Source organism: Ursus arctos, unplaced genomic scaffold, assembly GCF_023065955.2.
Source record: "Ursus arctos isolate Adak ecotype North America unplaced genomic scaffold, UrsArc2.0 scaffold_5, whole genome shotgun sequence".
Classification (NCBI taxonomy): Eukaryota; Metazoa; Chordata; class Mammalia; order Carnivora; family Ursidae; genus Ursus; species Ursus arctos.
This window is the reverse complement of record NW_026623067.1, coordinates 35,291,187-35,318,542: the sequence shown is the minus strand read 5'-3', so window position 1 is coordinate 35,318,542 and position 27,356 is coordinate 35,291,187. Positions and strand designations below refer to the sequence as shown.

The 27,356-nt window shown below is 45.4% G+C and overlaps 1 protein-coding gene across 1 annotated transcript in view; it reads left to right on the top strand.

Annotated features, from left to right (window-relative positions):
• The first annotated feature begins 5,805 nt into the window (after positions 1-5,805).
• SPOCK1 (SPARC (osteonectin), cwcv and kazal like domains proteoglycan 1) overlaps positions 5,806-27,356 on the top strand; it is a 493,086-nt gene continuing 471,535 nt past the window's right edge. Inside the window, exons 1-2 of the mRNA XM_026508043.4 lie at positions 5,806-6,013; positions 6,629-6,814. Of these exons, the coding sequence (XP_026363828.1) occupies positions 6,629-6,814 (186 nt within the window). The 5' untranslated portion in view covers positions 5,806-6,013. The remainder of the gene's footprint in view (positions 6,014-6,628; positions 6,815-27,356) is intronic.

Sequence of the window (27,356 nt, the reverse complement as noted above, 5' to 3'; positions counted from 1 at the left end):
GTTATGTCCCAAGGGTCATCTAGCCTGGCACAGAGGGTCTGCTCCATAGCTGAGTGTTGAATAAAATGAAGATTCTGAGGTTGCCTCTCCATTCCCAGTGACTTTTCACAGAGGCATCGGTCCCTGGAAGTCTCTGTCCCACAATCTTTGGGCACCTGATTTGATTTTCCCCGCAGGACCACAGAGCTGGGTCAAGACAGCACCTCACCTTGTTTTACCAGGTGCTCCGTAAGCAGCCATCACTCTCTGATGTGGAGAAGGCTTTAGTGTTCCCGGATGAGGACCAAACGTGTGGCCCCTGGCACCCAAATGCTATTTTACATGCCGTGATGATGAGGTTACATCCTCATCGTGGATCCCGAGTCATGTTGAACCTTTGGTACCATGTTCGAGGAGTCACGGTTGTCGGTGGCTTCCGAAGTGCAGACAGTCACAGTCATAACTTAGGAGCATGATATCCCATTTTAGCATCTTGCTGACTAGACTATACATTTCATGGGAATGGGCATTAAACTTCATGAGAACAACAGATATTGTGTGTAAACGAATTAGGAACAGCCTGTTTACAGGAAAAGGTGACTTTTTACTGTGTGAGATTTCATGTGGGAGGTGAGGGAAATGCAGAGGGCAGGGAGGGAGATGGCAGTGGTGGGGCTGAGTGCTCTGGTGGGTCGGAGGGAACCTTTGACATCAGGTAGTGCTTGGTTCAAATACTGGTTCTTCCATGTACTCACTGAGGGTTCCTGGATGAGTGGTTACACACCTCTGGGACTCAGTGTCTCCATCTGTGAAATGGGGCTTTTCTTGGTGCCTACTTTATAGGAGGTTGTTCATGAACATCATATTAGATAACACATAGGACTATAGGATCTGTGACATTGTCCAGTGCACATCAGCAAATGTTCCTAGTATTGTCACTTTCTTGTGTTTTTGTTTTTGTTTTTTTTTTAAAGATTTTATTTATTTATTCCACAGAGATAGAGACAGCTAGCGAGAGAGAGAGCACAAGCAGGGGGAGTGGGAGAGGAAGAAGCAGGCTCATAGCGGAAAAGCCTGATGTGGGGCTCGATCCCATAACGCCGGGATCACGCCCTGAGCCGAAGGCAGACGCTTAACCACTGTGCCACCCAGGCGCCCCTGTTTTTGTTTTTTTTTTCCCTCCTCTGCGGGCAAGACTTTGGCTCCCTCTGCTTTGTTCCTAGGTAGTTGCTTGGCCGTTAGTCTTCTCTGATGGTTATTTTCATTTATTTATGTGGTATTCATATGCTTAAAATCGATTTCTCCCAAGCTGGGTTGCCCATACACCATGGCTCTGCATGGGGGGAAGGAAAGCAAGATGGTATGTGTATGGAGTGGGAATGGCCATGGAGGATGCAGGGAGATGGAGTGCGCCTGGCTTGGCTGTATACATATAATCAATAGGAGAAATCGACATCTTCGTAAAATTTATAGGCCCTCCTGGGTGAGCTCTTTTCAGTGGTGCCAAGAAATGTGCCTATTTCATTTTTCCTCTCCTTGGGGCCAGGATACGTTCACCCTCAAACGAGCAGAAAAGCCTGGAAATGGAGCGGGCATGTCATCCCTCCTTGTTTCCAGGTTTCATCCACAGAAGGTTTGGGGGTGAAGATACCGACATAAACCTGGGAGCTTCTTTGCTTTCAAGAAGATAAGGAAATAAATACATTGAGCCATAAGCATTCACTGATTCACTCAAGGTGGGGACTGAGGAGGGGGTTGGAATGACACTGGCCATTTGGGGTGGAGCTGGTTTTCCTGAGCTGGGGACATGGGTGGGGAGCAGGTTTAGTAAGGAGGCATAGTGCAGGCATTCAGTACTGGACACACTGAATTCAAAATGGCAGTGAGATGGCCAAATGGAAATGGCACGTAGGAGGGAGATAGGAGTGTGTAGCTAAACATAAATCTGGGTTGATGACAAGGTGAGTGTCACAGGCACCTCTTTTATCCCACAGAGCCCAGTGGGTGGTTCTCATTCTAGCCAGCAAAGCATCGTGGAGTGGGGGCTACACTTAGAACTTTCCACTACAAGATCTACCTTCCTCCTTCTGTGACCTTCAGCAATTCATCTAACCTTTCTCCTCTCCCCTATCCTCAGCATAAAACGGTGATAGTTATGTCTGCTCCAGACTACCCAGGAGCACGTGTCTGAGGATCCATTAAACTGAAAATAAAACATGTGGAGCACTTTGGAAATGAGAACTATGTTAAAACAAGGAGTTATTATAGTTGTGCGTAAGCCAGTGAAAAGCAGAAATACAGCCCCAAGGCTCAGTATTGATTTTGGTCCCGGGTACTTCCCGCAGCTGAATAAATCTGACATTTCTGCCCTCAAGTGCTGGCTGTGCTGATGGCAGGTCTCCAGCTTCCAGCCTCCTTGCCCCTGTTCCAAGGTTATGTCCTTTCTCTGCTCCGTCCAGTTTCAGCACCCCCACACCTGCCCGTGGTGCCCTGGCTGCCCTTCCCACCCCGGTGGGTGGTTCCAGGGAAGGTTCCAGTTGTGAAGTTGGAGACTGGCCAAGAGCAGATGCCCTCTGACTAAACTGGGGACAGGCCCTGCCAGAAAGGTAGAGCTTGGATCTGCAGAACGAGGGATTTAAGGGCTACCAAAGGAAACACCTCTAGACGGTTTCCAAACTTTTGAATGCGTGAAGGGCTATGGAATGTGCTTCATTCATTCATTCATTCATTCATTCATTCATTTATGGATAAATATTTATTGAGTGCCCATTGACTGTCAGGCTCTGAGATAAGCCTGGGGATGCAGGAATAAAAAAGATGCTACGTATGTCCTCCTGGAATTAATATTTGGGCTGGGAAAGAGAAAGACAAAGCAACCAAATACTCTTACGGGAAAACTAGGTGCAAGGATAGAGAGTGGTGATGCAGCTGGGTTGGGGAGGGCCTGTTTTAGATGAGGTAGTCAGGGAGGCCTTCCCTGAGGTGGTGACACTGAACTGAGATTGGACAGCTAAGAAAGAGCTGAACTGGGAAGCACAGGAAGAGTGCATTCCAGGCAAAAGACCTGGCCAGTGCTGAGTACCTGGGGTGAGAACATGCTTGGCATGTGTGCAAAACCATGACAAGGAGTGTGGCGAGAATCCAGGGACTGGGAGGGAGGGAAAGGGCCAGATGGTACAGGGCTTCCTCAGTCATGGGAAGGAGTTGGAGTTTTTGTTTTAATGTCATGGTGAGCCATTGAGTGTTTTTTTTTTTCAAGGGAGTGATTTCAGTATGAAAGTGATTATCCTGAATGGATAACAGATTGGAGGGGAAAGGAAAGAATGAGGGAGACTAATGGAGAAGCCACTGCAGTCCTCCAGGTGAGAAGCGGTGGCTGCGTGGACCCAGAGGTGCCATGTGGGTGGACTGAAGTGGATGGACTGGAGGGGTGTTGGGCAGTGGAAAGGGTCAGCTTGCTGATAGACAGGAGGTGAGAGGTGAGGGAAAGGAAGGAACTGAAGATGCCTCCTAGGTTTTCTGGCCTTCGCAGCCATGTGCATGGGATTGCATTGACTGCAGTAGGGATCTCTCAGAGCAAAGGTTCACGGAAGGAAATCTAGACTCCTGGTTTCACCTGGTCCAGACTGACATACCCATGGGGCATGTGGTGGAGATGTCAAGTATGAAATCAGATGTATAGCTGGAAGTCATCAGACACTTCCGGGCTGGAAATGCAACTGCAGAATCTCAGCACAGAATTGGATGGAAACACTCAGGGGCACGGTGTAGATAGAGCAGAGTGTCCAGGCCTGAGCCCTGAAAATGACTGGTGGGCATGACCAGCGGGGAGTGGCAGAGCCAGCAGGGTTGGTGTCACAGGAGCCTCAAGGAACCTCTCAGAGGCCAAGGAGGGGAGGACTGAGGTCTCCCACTCAGTGTGATGACTTGGAGGAGGTTGCTGATGGTGACAAGTCACTTCAGTTAGTCAGTGAGGATGAAAAGCACATTAGAGTGGGTGGAAGAAAGAAAGAACTAGAGCTGAGGAGGCAGAATGACATTTGGGGACAACTCTGGAGAAGTTTTGCTGTCAAATTGGGCAGAGAAATGGCGAAGTGGCTGCTTGGTTGGGTTTCTATGAAAACTAAGAAACGCTCTCTCCATCATTTCTAAACCTCTCTTCCACCCTGATACAGCCAGGACATGATCCTGAAAAACTGAACATATTTCCATGATAAAATAAACTGTGGATGACATGTGGTCCCCAATACATAGCTGTTCCTCCACTCCTTTCTTTCCCTTTCAAGAATGCTTCTAGGAATGTAAATCAGTCAGAGTAATGTTGGGATAAGCATCTGCTACTTTTTAGGAAACACCACAATCCAATTTCCACACGTGAAACTACATGCAACCCAAATTAGTTTCGGCACAACTTATAAGTGACCACATCACACAGGTTGTGGAATGTTGGCTATGTGTGGCCCCAGACCATGGCTGGGTGCCATTCATTCATTCATTTATCACCTATTTTCTCAGCACTCGCTCTGTGTCAGGAGCGTGGCTCTGGGCAGTGGGGGCAGAGGTGAACAGTCAAATGTGACCTCTGTCCTCCCCTTGCTGCAGCCAGGTGGGAGAACAGATGTGGAGTAAGGGATTTCAAGTGCAGGGAGCTGACAGCTGGAGAAGTGTGTTCTCAAGGAGAGCCTCACCGGGGTCTTGGCCTAGTCCAGAGGTTTAGCAAGAGTTACTCAGAAGAGGTCAGGATGTATGTGGCCCAGGCAGAAGTGAGCACCAGTGCTGGGGGGAAGCCTATCCCCACTGGGGTCGGTACCAAGACCAACCTGTCCAAGAAGCCAGGGAAGGAGGAAGGAGTGGCATGAGAGGCAGCCAGAGCGGGGACGATGTACAGGGTCTGGCAGCTTCATTCAGAGTTTGGTTTTCATCAGGAAAGTGAGGTGAAGGGTTTTAAGTGTGTGTGTTGAAGGAAGAAGGGGCAAATGTATCAGACTTGTTTTAAAAGAGCACTTTGGTGTCTGGGGAAAGGGATGTGGTTGTACAAGAGGAAGGCCCTGGGTAAGTCACCTGTATGCACACAGGGCACCTCATTAATTCCTTTCCAGCCTTTTTTGACCAGACGCTGGAAACCAGATGGTGGGGGAGGGAGAGGTCAAGCCCCCGCCCCCCCGCCCCATGCCCTCTTCCTGAAGCCTGGTCTAGTTTTCATCTTTCTCCGTCCTCTCCTCCAGGAAAATCCAACAGGCTGGTGCTGGGGCCAGTTCTCAAAGGATGGGAACAGCAGACATGGGCTTCTCTGCAGAAGAGCACCGAAGGGTACGCACAGGTCCACCGTGGGGATACAAGGATGTAGAAATTACAGAAATGGAGGGCAGACGGACTGTTTGAAGGGATTGACACCAATGGGCATGGTAGTGGGGCATGGGAGTGCAGAGACACAGGTGGGCACACCACTGGGAATGGCCAGTGCAGAAATTCACTCACCTGGGGCGGGGCGGTGCCCTCCTAAGGAATGCTGATTGAGCAAGTCTGGAGCTTGGAGGCAGGAATCCGAATTTTTAAAAAGCCCTCTCCTCCCCCGACCTACGTGAGTCTGACCTGGGTGGCCCGACGACCTTCATTTTGAGAATGTCTAAACGCTGGCCGGCTCCTTGGCCTCGTATCCTCAGTCGCCTCCGTGGGCTGTCAGCAGCTGGAGCCTGAGAGCTTATTTCAGCCCTGCATTGAGCTGTGGATAACCACTTCCCAGGCCGCGGGCCCAGGGGCGGCGCGGCTGTCGGGCGGGCGGCACAGCAGCGCGCGGCCGCCAGGGGTCGCCAGAGGCCTCGGCTCGTGCGCTCGGGCTCCTCCGCCCGCGGTCGCCGCGCCCGAGCAAGCCGGAGAGCGAGCTGAGCCAGAGCGCTGCGGGCTCACAAAGCGGCCGGACGCGCGGTGGCGGGTGGCAGGAGCGTAGGAGAGAGAGCCGGCTGATAGCCTCCTCCGCGACCGCGCTACGCGAGCTCGAGCAACTCGGACGCGGCGACCCGGGCCGGCCCCCACGGTACGTGCCCCGCGGAACCCCGCGCCCCAACTTGGCGTAGTTGGGACCTCCCCGCGACCACCGGCAGGCTGGCAGGGTCAGGGCCTGGGGGTATCTCCGAGCGCCCCTCTTGCCGAGGCGGCAGGGCAGGCGAGGGGGACCCCCCACCCCGCTACGGGTACCTCCTCCCCGCACCCCGTTCGGCCAGAGCCTGGGCTGCTGCTCCGAGCCCTATTCTCCCCTTCCCTACCCCACAGCTCTGGGCTCCGTCTGTGGGAGTGCGGCTTGCCGATCCAGGGCTCCCGGTTTTTGGGGAGGGGTGCTGAGAACCCCGAGCCGAGAGAGTAGCGGTCTGTGGGGCACCCGGAGAATAGGCGGCAGGGGTCCTCTATAGTTTGGTAGCAGCCCCTAATTTGTGACGCAGCCTCTTAATTTGTAACTAAGCTCCCAATTCGTGAGAGGCGTCCCCGGGTGACAGGCGCCCGGGGTGCGCGGGCGGTGACCCTTTTCCCGCCGTGAGACCCCAATCCCTACAGCCCGGGCGGGTCGCGGAGGCGCCGAGAGCCCGGGGCGCCGCGAGGGGCTCGCCCGGCCCTGCCCTCCCGCCTCACGCCCCTGCGTGCCCCCTGCCCGCAGATGCCAGCGATCGCGGTGCTGGCGGCGGCGGCCGCGGCGTGGTGCTTCCTCCAGGTCGAGAGCCGGCACCTGGACGCGCTGGCCGGCGGCGCGGGCCCCAACAACGGCAATTTCCTAGACAATGACCAGTGGCTGAGCACCGTCTCCCAGTACGACCGGGACAAGTACTGGAACCGCTTTCGAGACGTGAGTACCGCGGCTGCTGCCAGGCCCTGCGGGGCTGGGGAACCTCTCTGAGAGGGGGCCTCTGGGGCGGGGTGGAGCGGGGATTGGTGCAGACCTCCCACCGCAGCTTGGTGGTCGGGGTTCCTGGGCTGCCTCTTGTCAGGGAAGAACTTTGAAGACAACTTCGAAGGCTTGATGCTCTTTGCCTGCGACCTGTGGTCCAGGTGTGTGTTATCACAGCCTGGGGGAGGTGACTGAGCAACATGGTGTGAACAGCAGGCGGCTCGGAGAGAGGCTTCCTCAGGCCCTCAATTCCCCTAACGTTGACGGTTGACTTTACGGAGCTCCGTAGAGAACCTTCCTGGGGCAGCAGCGATTTGGACCATCTCTGGGCTGTGCCAGAAGAATCCGTGCTGCAGATGCTAGGCTTGAGGCTGAGCCCAGCTGACTTGTTAGAAAGACAGGTGTTCTAGGAGGTTTGGAGGGTGGTGGCAATGGTCCTGATCAGAGGTTGATGGTAGTGGTGTGGTGGTGTCGATCCTCGGGGTCTTAGGGGAAAGGGAGCAGGCCACTCGTGGAGTTGGTCTCCTGCCCTGAAGAGGAGTGGGTGGCAGAGGGTTGCTGCTCTGGGGCAGCCCTGGGAGGCACATCGGCTGCCTGTTCTGCCCCAAGGCTGGCTGCTGCTCCACAGGTATGTCCCAGAGGATGCAGGACCAGAAGCACCTGGCACAGTGTTTCCAGCAGATGGCAACCCCTCGGGTACTGTGGGAGCTGCAGACAGCTCTTTCAAAGGCTCTCCCAGGTGGCTGGGGCCATGTGCTTGGAGGGCACCGGGAGAGAACTTGTATGATACTTAACATGAGGATTTCCAGCCCTTGAGAGACACCGGCACCACAGAGTCCCTGTTCTTGTCACAGGGCTCTTTTAGGAGGGAGATGTGTGGGAGTCATCCTCCTTTTACTGGATTTGTCTAGCCCCATTTCTGGTAGCCTCAAACCCTTGCAGGGGGAAAGTATGAGGAAATTCAGTGAATCCAGATATTTTTTTGTACTTTCTAAAGAGCACCTCTCCAGGTTCCATTGCTGAGGAGCAGGTGTGCGCATAGCCTCGAATGAGGGCTTCTCCCTCTCTCTCTCCCTCTTCCTTCTCTCTTTAGTTGACTGTGGGCTGCTTCTCTTAGAAAGGTGTTTTCAAACACTTTCAATGAACTTTCACAGTTATTTTGAGCTTGACTTACGCAGCAGACTTCCTCTTTGCTTCCCCCAGCCACGAGATGTCTGGTACACTTCCCCCTGTCCCTGACCTGCTCTGTTAACCATCTTGCATCCCCTTTCTGTTCAGTTCGGTGGAGTCCTGTGATGACTTTATTTGTCTGAGACTGAAAAAGATGCCAAACTGCCCAAAAGGTGCCCCCAAAGAAGCACTCATTTATGGACTCAATAGGGTAGAAATAATTTTTCTTTTTAAAATTTATTTTATCGTTACATTTTAGATAGAGTTGAGGGACAAGGCAGATGCTTAACTTGGCTAGAGGTGGAAGATTTGGGCCAGGTGTGGAGGAGAAGGAACACCTTTGCTGATGCCTTGGTTAGAGGGGCACCTAGGTCGGATTGAAAGCACCTGCTCTTGTTGGCCCTCAGGGTGTGGAAGGGTTTACTGTGCTTTTATGTCTGCTTAAGAGTTTCTATTCTTGGTATGTCATAAGCACGACATTACTCTGATTTCCCATTAAGCTTTAAATTTTTAGAAGTTGACCTTTTTCTCCATTTCTCATGTTGCTTGCATATGGTGACATTTTTTGTCCTTGGGTCAGTGTTTTCCTGAACCTGACTGATCATGAAGCTCACCTGGGGTGTTTGTTTAATTCTAGCACCCACATGCCTCCCCTGGAGAGCTGATTCCACACTGCTAGAACGACTGCTGGAAAACTCTATTTTAAACGAACATTCTTGGTGAGGCGCCTGGGTGGCGCAGTCGTTAAGCGTGTGCCTTCGGCTCAGGGCGTGATCCCGGAGTTCTGGGATCGAGCCCCATGTCAGGCTTTTCTGCTGGGAGCCTGCTTCTTCCTCTCCCACTCCCCCTGCTTGTGTTCCCTCTCTCGCTGGCTGTCTCTCTCTCTGTCAAATAAATAAAATAAAATCTTTAAAAAAAAAACCAACCAATTCTATTTTAAACAAACATTCTTGGTAATTCTTACCACATTTAGGCAAAATTGCCTTAAACATTGTAAGCATGTCTGAAGCTTAGTAAGAAGAGAAATGCTTCAATGTCCATACATACTGTTTTTTTTTTTGTTTGTTTGTTTGCTTGTTTCTGGAGAATTTTAGGTGGTAATATTTTTACCAGCATATATTCTTTTAAAATGATAATTTAATCTAGCATACCATTAAAAACATCTAAAAATGTTAAAAAAATTCCAGACAAGTTTATCATCAACCATTTTATATGCTTCATGGGGTCTTGTGATACCAGCTGTGGCTAGTAACCTCTTCAAAGTTGTGAAACTCAAACTAGATGCTCTTTTACTCCACCTTCAAGCATCTTCCTTGGGTCATTTACTCGGAGTAACCACAAAGCCTCTGTTCCCTGGGACCAGGCAGTAAAATGTTGCTTGCTCTGAAAACCGCATGTTCGGTGAACAGTGGACAAAGACCCAACTAATGGGGCAGTTGCTCAGCCAGCCCAATTGTTTGCACTGAGCCAGATCTTGCTCAAGGTTGACAAAGCTTAGCTTCTCTGTTAGTGTTTTAATTGTTTTGTTGAAGCCACGGATGACTTATAGAGACTGTGTCCTGAGATTACTGGTATGATGCTTGTCAATATTTGAAAGTCATTGTGGAAAAAAAGCTTGTTGCCTTTCCCCTGACTTGTCACTTTATTGCACTCAGGGGAGAGAGATTTATTTTTAAGTTTTTAAAATTTTTATCTTTTAAAGGTTTGTATATTTTTCTGAGAAAGAGAGAAAGGAAGAGAGAGGAGAGGCAGAGGGAGAGAGGGAATCCCAAGCAGACTCTGTCTGAGCACAGAGCCTGATGTGGGGCTTGATCTCATGACCCCAAGATCACGACCTGAGTTGAAACCAAGAGTTGGTTGCTCAACCAACTGAGCCACTTAGGCACCTGGGGGAGAAAGATTTAGAAGTGATTTTTGACTTTGTGAAACTGAAAACTAAAGTCTCCTTTTAAAATGTTGATCATACCCTTCGGTGGTTTTTATTGGGCTCACTTTGAAATGGCAGTGATGGCCGGCTGTGTGCTCCATGCTCCCCTGCATGGGTGTGCTGTGACAATCCCAGCAATGACCTGAGAGCCACTGCTTAGCACTTTGAGGTGGTCCTGTTGCTCTAGGTACACACATATTAGCAGAAACAAAATTTTCAGAACTACTCCACGGCTTGTTGCCCGGAGTGATGGATCCAGGAGAAACAGAACAATGTTGAAATGGTGGAAGATGTTTGCTCCTAATTTTACTGGTGGTCTGTTAGTTTGGTCATCATTCTTTTATAAAGATGAACAGTTGGGATGTTTTGGACAAACAGAGACTGAGACTTTTGCACAAATACAGTACTGAGAAGGAGAAGATGAAGAAGGTAGATGTTTGTATTATGTTGTACAATAATTTCCAGCTTTCTGCTGTCATACATTTAACTTCTCTCTGGTTTGAGATTGAGGGGTCAAGATGCTATAGTCATTCTCTGGATTTTTCCTCAGTGTGATTTCACTTTGCATAGTCATTCCTCTAAGGAAATTTTCCTCTGTTCATTCTTACATTTATTTGCACATTCATTCCCACACCTATCTGACTCTAGAATGTGCTAGGCCGTGTGGGCTGTAAGGGTGCACAAGATAAATAATGTGATCTCTTCTCTCAGCAACCTCTTGTCTATCATAGGAAATCCTTTAACTTAGGCTTTCATGCATTTCTTTTTTATTCTGTTTTTTAAAATTGTTTTTCTTAAAACAGTCATACATTCTGGTTATAATTAAAAAATTAAAACATTGCAGAAATAGATAATACCTGACATGAACCAAGCACATTGTTTAAGGCACTTTACATATATTATCTCATTTAAAATTCATAACCATCTTAGGAGAGAAGTACTATTATCGACCATTTACTGGGAGGTTGAAGCTGTTGCTCTAAGTGACAGAGCTGGGCTGTGGAGGAGCCTGGACTGGACCCAGGCAGCCTGATTCCAGATTCTCACTGTGCATTGCAGTCAATCAAGAGTGGAGCGGATTTAAGGTGTGAGGCGCCTTTGATATCCCATTGTAAGTCTTTCCTGCTTTATGTCTGCGGGCAATCAGTGAAGAATCTTAGTTTGAGACAAAGTGGAATGGAAGCCAGGTAGATACGGCTTACTGTAGGGGTCACATCAGGGCTTGTCTTCTGCTAATAATGAGCTTCTGATTTGATTAAAATAATATTGTTGCTTACACCAAACATGACATTTTCTTTCTTTTGCACACATGAAACTAGACTTGACATTTAACTCCAGGATAATTACCTTGAGCAGGCCTGAAGAATCAGAAATGTTGCCTTGGCTGGCATTTATCTTAGTCCGGAGTGACCTGAGTTTGTAATTCTAATGAGACCACAAGGACCAGCCTGCATTCTTTCTCCTCTTGGTGTACACTCTGTGGGATTTGGTGGTCTCTGTAGCAGAACTGGGGTGGCAGTGAGCGTCTGATCGGCTCACTTGATCTTAACATCTCAGCTGTCATGAGTTTCAAGGGCGAATGGGGCTTACTGATAGAGTAGTAGCTGGCTCAGTCTGTAGAGTTGGTGACAAGAGAGGTGGTATGGCTTAGGGCATCAGTCATTAATCTGTCACCACAGAAGCTTGGCTTGTAATAGAGAGTAGCAGAAAATCATTTTGATTAAACAGGTTCAAGGAGACTTAAATGAGTTTGTGATCCTGACTCTTTTTAATGAACCCACTATCTTAAGTCCCCTGTACTAAATGACCACTGATAGAAATAATTATTTCACAGGAATCATTGTAAAGAGACAGTTTGGGAGTCAGTAGGCCTGAGACCATTCTCATGTTTTCTGTCCATACCTTCAGTTTGTCCTTGCCAGAGAAAACCTAGTTCTTGGCTGGCAAGGATGGGAGAGATTCTGGCCCAGTTGACCTTCCTAGGCTGAGTTCCCCTGCCTCTTCTGGTCCCCCACCCCCAAGTCCTGCCCTGTAGGGCTTCCGCTGAACTGAGAGGTTTGCTGAGAGGGTAAGTCCTCTCCTATAGGCTCATGAGATTATTTCCAAAAGCAAGAAGTGGTCCCAAATGGATTGTGGGGCCTGTGCTACTCCCCTAGAGGAATCGGACCTAATTGTTAGCTCGACTCTTTTATCTTGTTTGGAGAGAGAAAGTAATGTTAGTAACTAAATGTTTTATGATAAATCATATCTTATTTACCTAGAGTAACGTGTTTCAGACCAAACACACTCAATATCTAAACTGAAAACACTTTGAGGATGACTCTCTTTACCTTTCTTCTGGTGAGGTGACTGTAAATGTTCCTCAGGAAATTTCTCAGACCCAGGCTCACCATGGATCTCCTCTCCCCAGATTAGATAACTACAAATCAAATAAATTTCCTGTAAAGGATCAAACAATTTGCCCAAGGTTACAAGTATTTTCTTACTCTATTTCATCTAATATAAGATGCCATTACTTTTAAGATGCACCATTTTGTGTACTTCTAAGAAAGAAGACAGTGCCCAGAATGAAGAATTTAATAGACCCTTGGGTAAAGCTGGGTCCCCAGAGGACCGCCCGCTCACTGTAAAGGTAAACAAGAAAGGAACCCACCACGCAGAGAAAGGAGCTTAATAAGGTGACTTGCCTGTCTCCACCTTGGCCCTGGTGGATGGAGGGAAAAAATAAGCCCCTGGCATTTCAGCAGGCTGACTCAGCGCCTACTCCCCTGTGGCCTCCCAAACCTTAGTTATTTAAATTTAAAGTAGTTAGATTGTTTGTCCTCTCTGAATCCCTGACTTTTCATTTGTTAAGTGGGGATAATAACACTTTATTGGTGAGGACTCTGAGTTTCAAGTAACCAAAATCTAGTTCATGCTGGCTTAAATGGAAAAGAGAACTTACTCACTTTGTAACTGAAGATTCTACTGATCAGCTATGATTTTAGGTAAGGTTGGATCCAGACACTCAGCTTCCATCACAGGACTTGAGTGTGTGTGCTCATCGTTCCTCTCTCCCCCACCCCCTGCCTTTGGGCTTTCTTTCCCCTCTGTTGGTTTTGTTCTCAGGCTCATTAATTCCATGTGGTAGCTCATGGCAAGTACAAATTTATATCATCATTAAGTTTTTATGTCCCAATAGTGCCAACAAAATTCCCAGAATTGAGACTTTTCAAGATTCACCCGTTTTATATACCCATTCCCAGTCAACCACTCTGGACAATTGGGTAGAATATGCCAGTTGTCCAGGCCTGGGACCTGGGGCTAAAGTGGTGGTGGGGGCTCCACTGAATCCCATGGTGGAAGGGAGGGTTGAGGGGTAGCTCCTTAAGGGGTCATGGATGTCCACTATGTTAACCAGCCTTACGTGCTGGCTTGAAGAGTAAACTGGCTAATACTTGGGAAGCTCTTAGCAAAGAATCTGGTGTAATAAATACTGAACACGTAGAGACTATTTTTTTTTAACCTTTTTAAAAAAATTTTATTTAAAAAATTCTTTTTAAAGTTTCATGATTTATTACTTGCATATAACGCCCAGTGCACCATGCAATACATGCCCTCCTTACTACCCATCACCAGCCTATCCCATTCCCCCCCTCCCCTCTGAAGCCCTCAGTTTGTTTCCCAGAGTCCATAGTCTCTCATGGTTCATTCCCCCTTCTGTTTACCCCCCCTTTCTTCTTCCCTTTCTTCCCCTACCGATCTTCCTACTTCTTATGTTCCATAAATGAGTGAAACCATATGATAATTGTCTTTCTCTGCTTGACTTATTTTGCTTAGCATTATCTCCAGTGCCGTCCATGTTGCAGCAAATGTTGAGAAATTGTTCTTTCTGATAGCTGAGTAATATTCCATTGTACATATGGACCACATCTTCTTAATCCAGTCATCTGTTGTAGGGCATCTCGGCTCCTTCCACGATTTAGCTATTGTGGACAATGCTGCTATGAACATTGGGGTGCATATGGCCCTTCTCTTCACTACGTCTGTATCTTTGGGGTAAATACCCAGTAGTGCAATTGCTGGATCATAGGGTACCTCAATTTTTTAATATTAACAACAACTCCTATAACACTTCATGTATTATTCCTCAATTTTAGTTGTATATATTTATATTTTAGTTTTTTAAATCATTGGGTGCTTCCTGAAGTCAGAGCCTGAGTCTTATTGTGCCTGGCACACAGTAGGTGGGGAGTAAACATTGTATTGACTTGTATTTTTTCCTAAGCACACCTCTTGATGTACCCCTGGGAAAGAAAGCCTATAGGAGAGATGCCTGGGTGGCTTAGTTGGTTGAGCAGCTGCCTTTGGCTCAGGTCATGATCCTAGGGTCCTGGGATCGAGTCTTGCATCAGGCTCCTTGAGGAGCCTGTTTCTCCCTCTCCCTCTGCCTGCTGTTCCCCCTGCTTGTGTGTGTGCTTTCTCTCTGACAAATAAATAAGTAAAATCTTCACACACACACACACACACACACACACAAAAGCCTATAGGAGAATTACAGACATTTATGCTTTTATAGTTTTTGGTAGGTGGAAATTCTACATCATACTCATGCTGGAAAAACATTTTTTTGGGGGGGACAGTTCTAGTCTCTATCTCTAAGCTGGGACCTTACAACTTTATAACCCTTTTCAGGATACACTGTCGTATAGAGCTCAGTGTTCCTGGACCTTTACCATTAAGTCCAGCACAGTAGGCTGCTCAGTGAATGAATGAATGAGCGAATGAGTGAGTGAATTATTGGGGATCAGGACTTTCCACATCTCCAGGATGGGGACAAGTTGTTCTTTGCAGAGGGCTGGCCCCAGTAAGTCATGCTAGCTTTGGACACGTGTCTCATTCTTTTAGTTATTGATAGTGATTATGGGTACCAACAGATGGGGGTGCTGTTGAGAGTCCAGGCAAACCTGAAAAAGAAACCCAACCCCTGCACAATTCAGGCAAAGCTCTTTGAAGCTGAGTCCTTTCATAGTGAAGAGCCCACTCTTGACCTAGGTCACCTTGCAGTCTTGCCAAATATAAACTTGGGTCTTTGGCCAGAGCGTCACTTTCCTCATCTATAACAGTAGAGCAATCATACCTACTTGCTGGGCTTGGGGGAGGATGAGTGAGATCATGACGCAAAGCACAAAGTGAGATGCTCATGATCTTTGAGTGGCTGGTAGACCTGCTCCTCTGATTTGCTTTCCGAGGGTCACTTGTCTTCTGCCCTGTGAGTGAATTGTTGGCACACAGCTGCAGATGTTGTTTACTGTCTCATGTCTTAGAGAAATGTTGGGGAGATTTGTTCCATTATCCTTTTTTTTTTTTTTTTTTTTTTAAAGATTTTATTTATTTATGTGACAGAGAGACAGCCAGCGAGAGAGGGAACACAGCAGGGGGAGTGGGAGAGGAAGAAGCAGGCTCCCAGCGGAGGAGCCTGATGTGGGACTCGATCCCGGATCGCCAGGATCACGCCCTGAGCCGAAGGCAGACGCTTTAACGACTGCGCTACCCAGGCGCCCCTGTTCCATTATCCTTGAGCATGTCTTCATTCCTTGCCAGTCTGGAAGGCTGTGTGAGGTTCCATATGGTCTGTTCTCTGTTAATTTCCAGTTGCAGCTTCTGGCACTGAAGACTTTCCCATTATATTTCCCATCATCACTGGACCTCCTGAAACTAGCAACTCATCATGATGTATATGAGAGGGACTTTGTGCCCAGCTGTGCCTGAAATCTGAGTTATGTGAAGGGTTTCCCGGGGAGCCCTGTTTTGCCAGCTCAGCCCTAATCAGTATCACTTTTAATGTTAAGCTCCGATCCGGGTGCCTCCGGCCCATCTCAAAATGTATAAACCTCATCTCATCCTACAGAGAGATCCAGGGTGGCTTTGGGGTAGGTGGGGTTCTGCATTACTGTCCTTGAGGAAGTTCCTCCAGGGTCTAGCAAGTGTTGCTTGTTGGAGTTCAGGAGTCCCCAAGCTTCTGTTTTGGCTTTAAAACCAACAGGAAAATATTGGTAGGGTTGGCCAGGCCTTTCTTCCTTCTCTCCTCTTGTGTAGCTCTTCAGATCAAGATCATGACAGGCTATCAGAGGACCTATAATTCACTAAAGGCGGAGCAGGTTGGCTGTGGTTTAGGAAAACCCAAACAGTAAAAAATAGCTAATGCAGGGCACGATGGTTTGTTGGTGCAAAATGTTCTCCAAATGCCAGCTAGGTGCCAGGCCTTTGCTGGGTGTCGCGTGAAGAAGACAGATGCAGTTTGTACCCTCTTGGGGCTTACCATCTAATATGGCAAACAGATAAACTATCACAAAGTAATCATGTAGGGACAGTAGACAAAAGTGCTACAAGGTAGAGGTACAGACGCCTTGAGACTATGTAAAGGGGAGGGGAAGGGGCTGATGAACTCTTTTGGTCAGGGAATGCCTCCCCAGGAAAGCTGTTGGAGCTGACAGGTGGTGGATGACAGGAGCAAGGCAGGCGAGGAGAGGAGGTGCTTGTGTTCCAGGCAGCCAGTGGGAAGAGCAAGTCCCAAGGTCTTGAAGTGGAAAGGATCCTGATGTGTTTCCATTAGACGTGTTTGCCCTAGGATTCTGTTCAGCAGCAAGCTCTCTCCTAGCTTATTTTAAAAGCACACTTTTCCCATTTTCAGCTTAACACCTATTTTGGGGGGAGGGGAATGAGTCACCTGTGTCAAATGAGGTACACAGATGGGCCAAGTATGTGGAAGGATGGCCTGTTCTTTTGTTCTCCCTCTCTGCGGGCTTTAGCAGCCTTCTCTGATGGGAAAGTATCCATCCCCCGCTTTGCCTCCCCCTTTCAGAAAGTCCTTCCTCCTCTAGGGTCAGCTACCCATGAGCTTCTCCTTCCCTCTGTGATCCAGTGTCCTGGGCTATAGAGCTCCTGCAATTCCCGCTGTTCTTTAAAAATAAAGGCGCCGTAGAGTTTCTGGGTGGAGTGATGATTTATGAAGAATTTATTTAAAAAATGAGAGTGGTTTGAGTGAGCTGTTCCTTGTCCACCTCCCCATTCCCTTCTCCTGCATCAGTGCTGAGAACCAACTGGGTGCCAGGCATGGAGGCTAAAGGTGAGAACCAAGATTACCATCTTCAAGGTTCACATTTTAGGGGGAGGGATGGACATGCATGCAAATCCTTCAGCGACATGTTCAGTGCTGAGTAGCGTGGGTGCATCATAGCCCCTCCGTCTGGGTCCTCTTAGTGTCCCTCGGACAGAGATGAGGACAATGGTTTCTTTTTGGGAAGGAGGAAAGATCTATTGACAAACTAATGATGTGAGTTATTGGAGATTCTTCTGGAAGGGTACCCATTAATGTCCACAGTAACTTGATTGGGCTGCTTTTCTTAGGATGCTGTATAAATATGGCCCTCAGGAGACTCTCTCCCTTGTTCCTTTAAAATGAACTTGCTTTTGAATTTGGCATACTGGGGAAAGGAGGAGGGAAGGACGTATTGTACAACTATCTGTAAGAATTTGCAAACTCCTCCTGTGTGATCTGCAACATGTCGTACTACGGAGGGCACCGTCTACGGTCCCCAGCATGATTCCGTGCTGGGTGAGCAGGCATTTATGCGAAGTCTGTTGGTGCCCGGGATTGGAGCAGGGAAGCAGAACTTTGTGCGGGCGTTCCAGGCAGTCTTCGCACAGATAAAACATAGAGAAAACATACACAGCGAGTATAAGCCTCCACTCTTCTATTTTAGCTCTGTCTTTTCTGTCCCACTGTTGACAAGGAATCACTTTCAGTTCTGAAAAAGGCCGGGCCAAGGCAAAAAGAGAAGGTGCCTGGAGTGAGGGGCTGGAGCAGTGGTTTTCATAGTCATGGCTTCGTAACCTTGAAACATCGCTAGTGGGCTTCTTTAAACTCTAGATCTCAGGGCGCCTGGGTGGCTTAGTCAGTTAAATGACTGCCTTTGGCTCAGGTCATGATCTCAGGGTCCTGGAATCGAGCCCTGTGCTGGGCTCCCTGCTCAGCCAGGAGTCTGCTTCTCCCTCTGCTGCTGCTCCGCCCTGCTTGTGTTCTCTCTCTCTCAAATGAATAAATAAAATCTTTTTTTTTTAAAGATTTTATTTATTTATTCGACAGAGATAGAGACAGCCAGCGAGAGAGGGAACAGAAGCAGGGGGAGTGGGAGAGGAAGAAGCAGGCTCACAGCGGAGGAGCCTGATGTGGGGCTCGATCCCGTAACGCCGGGATCACGCCCTGAGCCGAAGGCAGACGCTTAACCGCTGTGCCACCCAGGCGCCCCATCAGATGAATAAATAAAATCTTAAAAAAAAATAAACTGTTGATTTCAACCTCCGATTCCAGAGCATAGTCTTCAGTAGGTCGAAGGTGGCACCCAGGAAGCTGCATTTTAAATAAACAGTCTGGACAATTCTAATGCAGGTAATTTTCAGACTGTATTTCTAGAAAAATCCTGGAGGATTATTGTTCATCCTAAATAGTCGACATAATAAGATCCAATGAATAATAACGTTTTAGACAAAATTAGCATTTTGGGTAGTAGGAAATTGTTATGGCTGCTTCGTTTTCCCCTTTGGCCATTGGGGCTACCATTGGTACCAGTAGAAAGAAAGGTCTTGCTTTCCAGTGTGTGTATCTGTGTAGTCTCAGCAGCAGCCATTGTTAGGAGGTGCTCCTAGAGTAGAATAACATTTGACTGTTGACTGGCTTCTAGGGACACTTGTGTACATGAGCTTTCTACAAGATAAACTCCTAGGGTGTCATCTCAATAAATCTTCATGTCTCCGGAGGGGCCTGAACTCAGCCAACTCTGGGCCAACTTTGCATCTTCTCTAGCAGAATTGCTATGTTTTGTGCACAGATGACCTGAAGGAAGTTGTCTCTGTCATTAGCTTTAGTTTACAGAGAAATGGGTATTGAGGCTTAAGTGGTGCTAGGAGTATGTAATAAGCAAGGAATTTTGAGGATTATTGAGACATGGTGATACTCCTTGTTCTGAAGCCTTTCCCTTGCCCACTGAACCAACTATCAAACTTTGCTTTACCCCGTGTTGCTGAATTTCCTCTAATTAATAGTACTTAAAATTGATAAAACCATTGCCAGGAGGGAGAAAATAGTTAACAGATAATAATTGAACAGATTTGTGTGGCTGTTTGGGGTCTTTCCATAGCCCCATTGTTAAGGGATGATTGGATAGTTTCCGTGTCTTTTTGTGCTTATTGGAATGCTGATTCCTTTGTGACTTCCGTGGGCTTGGTTGGCTGGTTGGTGTCCAGAACTTTCATTAGGCTAAGGCATTGCTTCCAACTTCTGGGCCAGCCAGTCTTACTGTGACTCTGGATTTGGTCGTCAACCTTTGGCCAGCTTAACTGAATAAGACCTATGACATTTCAGTGAAGGAGAGTATCAAAGTGTTATCCATAGTAAAGATAAAATACTGCTGTTTTTACTAGTTATGAGATAAATTGTGTGATTTTTCTTCATATGACATGGTTGATGGTTTAAAAAATTCTTCCTGCCTCAGAAAGACCTTTGCATGTGTTTTGAAAAATGTTTTGTTTCTTTCCATAGCCATCCTTGACCTCGATCTTGCCTTTCTGGGAACCAGGTCCTGGTACACAGATGAAGTAGTTCTGTTTGTTCACGTATTCAGACACTCCTACACCGTACTTATTGGCCAGGTTGCTGTGTACCAGCCACTGTGCTGGCCCTTTAGGATGTAGCGGGGGCAAAACAAAGCTGATTCCTATCCTCTGAAGTCTGTAGACTGCTTGTCTGAGGTAAAGTGAAGAAGAAGGGGTGCTTGTCAGTCGGGGACCTGTTGGGGGTTATTCCACAAAGGAAGAGCTCTGGTCCACAGAGCAGTCCTGGTGAGCTGGACATTCAGAGGCATTGTGACCTGAGCCATGTCTCTGTGGGAAACTAGCATCAGCCTTCATCTCTCAATCTGTCTGGGGGTCAGGACTCTTGAGCTCACCTGAACTCTTACAGACACACATGGGGTGCCTCTGATGTTCTGCATACGTTTAGAGACCCAGGTGCTGCCAATAGAAGGGTATTGGTCTGTACAGTCAAGGTGAGCATGTAGAGGAGGGAGGACTTGCTGTGTACGAATGCTGAGGTTTGGTGTTTAGCCTTCTCTGTCCTCTAGGTCAGGGTCTGGATTGGTAAAGACTATGTTTCACTGGAGTTTAACATATAGAGAGCAAAGCGTGCCAATCTTCAATGTACTACCGCCTGATGTACTTTCATGAAGTGAACACACCCATACAGCCATCAACTCGATCAAGAGACAGAATCTCATTAGCATGTTAGAAGTCCGTTTTGTGTCCCTTGCTGTCACTGCCTGTCCCTGTCCCAAGCAAGAACTGTTCTGACTTCTAACACTGTAGATTAGTTTTGCCTGTTTTTATACTTTTATAGTGAAATTGTAAGGATGTCTCTTTTTGTCTGGCTTCTTTTGCTGAACATCAAATTTATGATAGATTGTAGTGTGTTGCTGTACCTTGTTCACTCTCATTGTTGTGTGACTGTTCCACCATTTATTCACCTGTTCTGTTTGTCTTTGATTTTAAATTCAGTACAGTTCGCATACAGTGTTCTATTAGTTTTAGATGTACAATAGGGAGATTCGACAATTCTCTGCATTTTAATCGGTGCTCATCGAGGCGAGTGTACTCTTTATGCCCTTCACCTATTTCACCCATCCCTCCTCCCTCCTCCCCTCTGGTAACCATCAGATTGTTCTCGATAATAAAGAGTCTGTTGGTTTGTCTCTTTTTTTCTTTGTTTTGTTTCTTAAATTCCATGTATGAATGAAAATCATATTGTATTTGTCTTTCTCTGACTGATTTATTTCACTTCGCATTACACCCTACCGATCCATCCTTGTTGTTACAAATGATATCTTTCTTTTTTATGGCTGAGTCATATTTCATCGAGTGTACGTGTGTGTGCGTGTGTGTGTGTGTGTGTGTACACACCACATCTTCTTTAGTCATTCTTCTATTAATGGACACTTGGTTTGCTTCCATAATTTGGCTATTGTCAATAATCCTGCAATAAACATAGATGTGCATATATCTTTTTGAATTAGTGTTTTTGTATTCTTTGAGTAAATAGCAGTGGAATTACTGGATTATATGGTAATTCTATTTTTAATTTTTTGAGAAACCTCTGTAGTGTTTTCCACAGTGGCTGCACCAGTTTGCATTCCCACTAATTGTGCACAAGAGTTCCTCTTTTCCATATCCTCACCAACAACTTGTTTTTTGTGTTTCTGATTTTTGCCATTCTGGCAGATGTGAGGTCATATCTCATTGTGGTTTTGATTTGCATTTCTCTGATGATGAATGATGTTGACCATCTTTTCATGTGTCTGTTGACCATATATATGTCTTCTTTGGAGTGGTGTCTGTGTCTTCTGCCCATTTTTAAAAATTGGATTACTTGTGTTTGTGTCAAGTTGTATAAATTCTTTATATATTTTGGATACTGTTTATCCGATATGTCATTTGCAAATATCTTCTCCATTCAGTCAGTTGCCTTTTAGTTTTGTTGGTTTTTTCCTTTGCTGCACAGAAGCTTTTTATTTTGATGACATCCCAATAGCTTATTTTTGCTTTTATTTCCCTTGCCTCAGGAGACATATCTAGAAAAATGTTGCTATAGCCAATGTCAGAGAAATTACTGCCTGTGCTCTTTTGGAAATTTTTATGGTTTCAGGTCTCACATTTAGGTTCTTAATCCATTTTGAGTTTATTTTGTGTGTGATGTAGGAAAGTGGTCCAATTTTGTTCTTTTGCATGTAGCTGTCCAGTTTTCCCAGCACCATTTGTGGAAGAGATGGTCTTTTCCCCATTGCATATTCTTGCCTCCTTTGTTGAAGATTAATTGGCCATATAATCATGGGTTTCTTTCTGGGCTCTCTGTTCTGTTGACCTTTGTGTCTGTTTTTGTGCCAGTACCATACTGTTTGGATGAGTATAGCTTTGTAGTATATCTTGAAATCTGGGATTATAACACCTCCATCTTTGTTTTTCTTTTTCAAGATTGCTTTGGCTATTTGGGGTCTTTTGTGGTTTTGTACAAATTGTAGGATTGTTTGTTCTAGTTCTATGAAAAATGCTGCTGGTATTTTGAAAGGATTGCATTAAATCTGTGGATTGCTTTGGGTAGTATAGACATTTTAACTGTATTTGTTCTCCCAAGCCATGAGCGTGGAATATCTTTCTAAATGTGTGTGTCGTCTTCAATTTCTTTTATCAATGTCCTATAGTTTTCAGAGTACAGGTCTTTTAATTACCTCCACGGTTAAGTTTATTTCTAGATATTTTATTATTTTTGGTACATTGGTAAATGGGATTGTTTTCTTAATTTCTCTTTCTGGTACTTCATTATTAGTGTATAGAAATGCCTTGATTTTGTATCCTCTGACCTTAATGAACTCACTTATCAATTCTAGTAGCTTTTTGGTGGAGTCTTTAAGTGTCCTGTCCTGTGCAAATTGTGGAAGTTTTACTTCTTCCTTACCAGTTTGGATGTGTTTTATTTATTTTTCTTATCTGATGGTTGTGGCCATCAGATACTGTGTTGAATAAATGTAGTGAGAGTGGACATCCTTATCTTGTTCCTGACCTTAGGGGGAAAGCTTTCAGTTTTTCCCCATTGACTATGATGTTAGCTGTGGGTTTTTCATATATGGCCTTCATTATGTTTTGTTATGTTCCCTCTAGACTTACTTTGTTGAGGGTTTTCATCATGAGTGAGTGTTATACTTTGTCATATGGTTTTTCTGCATCTGTAGAAATGATCATGTGGTTTTTTATCCTTTTTCTTATTGATGTGATGTATCATGTTGATTGATTTGACAATATTGAACCATCCTTGCAATCTAGGAATAAATCCCACACAATCATGGTGAATGATTTTTTTAAGTGTGTTTTTGAATTCAGTTTGCTAATATTTTGTTGAGGATTTTTTCATCTATATTCATCAGGGATATTGGTCTGTAGTTTTCTTTTTTAGTTTCTTTATATGGTTTTGGTCTCAGGATAATGCTGACCTCCTAGAATGAATTCAAAACTTTACTTCCTTTTCTATTTTTTTTTTTTGAATAGTTTGAGAAGAATGGGTCTTAAGTCTTTAAATATTGGGTAGAATTCACCTGTGAAGCCATCTGGTCCTGGGGTTGGTTTGTTGAGAGTTTTTGATTACTGATTCTATTTCATTCCTGACATTTGGTCTGTTCATTTTTTTGTTTGTTTCTTTTTCAGTTTAGGGAGATTTTAGGTTTCTGGGGATTTATCCATTTCTTCTAGGGTTTCCAGTTTCTTGGCATATAATTTTTCATGATTTTCTCTTATGATCCTTTATTTCTGTGGTATGAGTTGTTATTTCTGCAGTTTCATTTTTCATTTTGTTTGAGATTTATTTTTATGAGTCAGCAAAAGGTTTACCAGTTTTGTTGATCTTTTCAAGGTACCAGCTCCTGGTTTCAGTGATTAGTTCTATTTTTGTTGTTGTTGTTGTTGTCGTTTCTGCTCTCATCTTCATTATTTACTTCCTTCTGCTGGCTTTGGGGTTTGTTTGTTCTTCTTTTTCTAGCTCCTTTAGGTGTAAGGTTAGATTGTTTATTTGAGATTTTTCTTGCTTAAGGTGGGCCTGTATTGTTACCAGCCTCCCTCTTAGAACAGCTTTTGCTACAGCCCAAGGATTTTGGATTGTTGTGTTTCCATTTTCATTTGTCTCTGTATTTTTTGATTTCCTCTTTGATTTCTTGGTTGACCCCTTCATTGTTTAGTAGCATGTTATTTGTGCTCATTTCAGATTTTTTTCTTCTGGTTGATTTCTAGTTTCACAGTGTTGTATTCACAAAAGATGTGTGGTATGACTTCAGACTTTTTGAATTTGTTGGGAGTTGTTTTGTGGCCTAATATGGAATCTGTTCTGGAGCATGTTCTATGTGCACTTGAAAAAAATGTGTATGCTCCTGTTTTCGGATGAAATGTTCTGAATAGTCTGTTAGATCCATCTGGTCCAGCGTGTCATTGAAAGCCACTGTTTGCTTAGTGATTTTCTGTTTAGATGATCTGTCCATTAATGCAAGTGGGGTGTTTCAGTGCCCTACCATTATTGTATTACTATTGATTACTTCCATTATATTTGTTATTAGCTGCTTTATGTATTTTGGTGCTCTCATGTTGGGTGCATAGATATTTACAATTATTAGATCTTCTTGTTGGATTGTTCCCTTTATATAGTGTCCTTGTTATAGTCTTTGTCTTAAAGTCTTTTCCCCCCAATATCAGTACTGCTACCCCAGCTTTCTTTTCACTTCCATTTGAATGATAAGTGCTTTTCCTTCCCTTCACTTTCCATCTTCATGTGTCTTTAGATCTGAAATGAGTCTCTTGTAGACAGTCTTGCTTTTTTATCCATTCTATCACCCTATGTCTTTTGATGGAACGTAATATTGAAGAAATTACTTCAAAGTAATTATTGATAGGTATGTACTTACTGCCATTTTGTTTTCTTTATGGTTGTCTCTGTGGTTCTTCTCTGTTCCTTTCTTCTCCTGCTTTGTTCTCTCTCAGTTTGCTGGCTTTCTTTAGTGATATATTTGGATTCCTTTCTCTTTTTTTAAAATGTTAATTCCAGTATACTTAACATACAGTGTTAGTTTTACATTTACAATATAGTGATTCAGTAATTCTGTATATTATTCAGTACTCATCAGTACTCATTCACCTATTTCACTCCTTCCCTCACCCACCTTCCCACTGGTACCCAGCAGTACTCAATAGGTAAAAGTCTGTTTTTTCAGTTTGTCTCTGTTTTTTCTGTTGTTACTTTCTCTTAATTTTTTGCATATCTGTTATTGGTTTTTGGTTTGTGGTTACCATTAGGTTTGTATGTAACATCTTGTGCATATAGAAGCCTATTTTAAGTTGATGGTTTCTGAGGTTTAAACCTGTTCTTTATTACTCACCCCCACCTACATTTTAGCTATATGGTGTCATACTTTACATCCTTTTATTTTGTGAATCCCTTGACTGATTTTTTATAGATACACTTGTGTATCTATACTTTTGTTACTCCTACCTAAGGTCTTTCTTTTGCACTCAAATAATCCACTTTAATATTTCTTGTAGGGCTAGTTTAATGGTCATGAATTCCTGAGAAACTCTTTATTTCTCCTTCTATTCTGAATGATAGTCTTGCCGGATAGAGTATTTTTTGCTGCAGGTTGTTTTCTTTTAGTAGTGAATATATCCTGCCACTCCCTCTGGCCTGCAGAGTTTTTGTTGAAAAATCAGCTTATGGTCCTAAGGAGTTTCCCTTGTATGTAACTGTTTTCTTTTCTCTTGCTGCTTTTAAAATTCTCTCCTTATCATTTCTTTTTGCCATTTTAATTACTCTGTGTCTTGGTGTGGATCTCCATGGGTTGATTTTATTGGGGGCTCTCTGTGCCTCCTGGACCTGGATTTCTGTTTCCTTCTACAGATTCAGGACGTTTTCAGCTGTTACTTCTTCAGATAAATCATCTGCCCCCTTTGGTCTCCCTCTCCTGGGTTCCCTGTAATGCAAATGTTATTATAGTTGGTGGTGTTGCTGAGTTCCCTAAATCTCTTTTCATTTTTTAAATTATTTTTTCTCCCTCCTGCTCAGCTTGATTGTTTTACATTACTCTTTCCTCCAGGTCATTGATTTATTCTTCTGCTTCCTCTAGTCTTTTTATTCTCTCTAGTGTACCTTTAATTCCCATTATTGAGTTCTTAATGTCTGTTTCGTTCTTTTTTCTGTTTTCAGTCTCTTTGTTAAGGGTCTCACTGAGGTCCTCCACTCTTTTCTCAAGTCCAGTGAGTATCTTTATGACCACTATGTTATATCCCCTATCAGGGATAGTACTTATCTCCATTTCCTCTAGGTCTCTTGCTTTGATTTCATCCTGCTCTTTCATTTGGGACATATTCCTCTGTCTTCTCATTTTGCCCAAATCTCTGTTTTTATGTGTTAGGAAAGTCAGCTATGTCTCTTACTTTTGAAAGTAATGACCCTATAAAGAACAGGTCCTGTAGTGTCCTGTAGTGTCCTGTAGTGCAGTGTTCCTGTTTACCAGAATGTGGCACTGAAGGAGTGTCTCCTGTGTGTGTTGCATATGCCCACCATTGTGGTTGAGCTGCATTTGCCTTCAGTTGTGTGCCAAAGCTCTCTTTGCCTCTTGTGGGTGGGGTTTGGTTCCTCTGTTATTGGTGGGCCACTCTGGGGCCACCTTGGGTTTGACTTGAGTCAGACCAGGTATTTGACAGAGATGCAGTAGCACCAAAGTGCAATACCCTGAGAAGCTTTTGTTGATGGGTGGAGCCTGCAGTCAGACCAGATGTCTGTTCCCAGCCCACTGCTGGGGCTGCAGTTGGACTGGTGTGTGCGGTTATCTTTGGAAGGGCTACAGTCATGGACATTTTGGAGGGGGCAGGTCTGCAGGAGAATGTGCAAGTGGGGCACTCTGTGTTAGCAAAATTTGCACAGGTCTGCTCTGGGAGGGGACCTGAAGCTGAGGTCTGGCTGGAGGGTCATGTACTGGTGGGTCATGCAGGGGTATGGTGCACTGTGGTTGCAAGGTCTCTGCCTATTGGCTGGGGGAGGGGAACTGCAGTGGCAGGGAACAGAAGCAGAAGGGTTGGAGGGGGCAGATCTGTAGAAGCTGGCAGTGTTAGATGGAGATGGTAGATGTCACTGTGCTGATTCTCACAGATGTCTAGGCCTGGGGGCATGAGGGGTCAGGAAGAGAAATGCCCTCACTCTGAGATTAGTAAACAAATATCCCTCCTGTATGAACCAGGCATTTTAAAAAATGCTGCTTCTATGCTGTATCTCTGTGGGGCTGTTGGTTGTGCTGTCCCTCTTCCTTTCTTCCTTTCTCCCTCCCCCTCTCTTTCTTCTCTTTTCTTTTCTTTTTTCTTTTTGTTCTTTCTTTTCTTTCTTCTGCTTCATATTCGACGTGGGGCTGGAACTCATGACCCTGAGGTTAAGAGTTGCATGCTATCCTGACTGAGCCAGCCAGGTGCCCCATTGTGCTATCTCTTTATGCGTGTGGACTCAGTCTCCTATCATCCTTCCAGCGCTCCCAGAGCAAACCTGATTTTTAAAGTTCCATGCATTAAGCACAGCTTACTGTAAAAGCCTGTGGAATTCAGTCCCTCTGGTTTTCAAAGCCAAATGTTATGGGGATTCCCCATGCCTGGAGTGGCTGGGGTGTCTGTTTTTCTCTGCACTCAACAACCGCAATGATCCTCCCGCCCCAGGCAGTCCTGCATGTCCATTTAGCTCCTAGCTATGTCTCTCCTATTCCTCCCTCTTCAATGTGGCCCTTTGTTTACATTTAGCTGTGG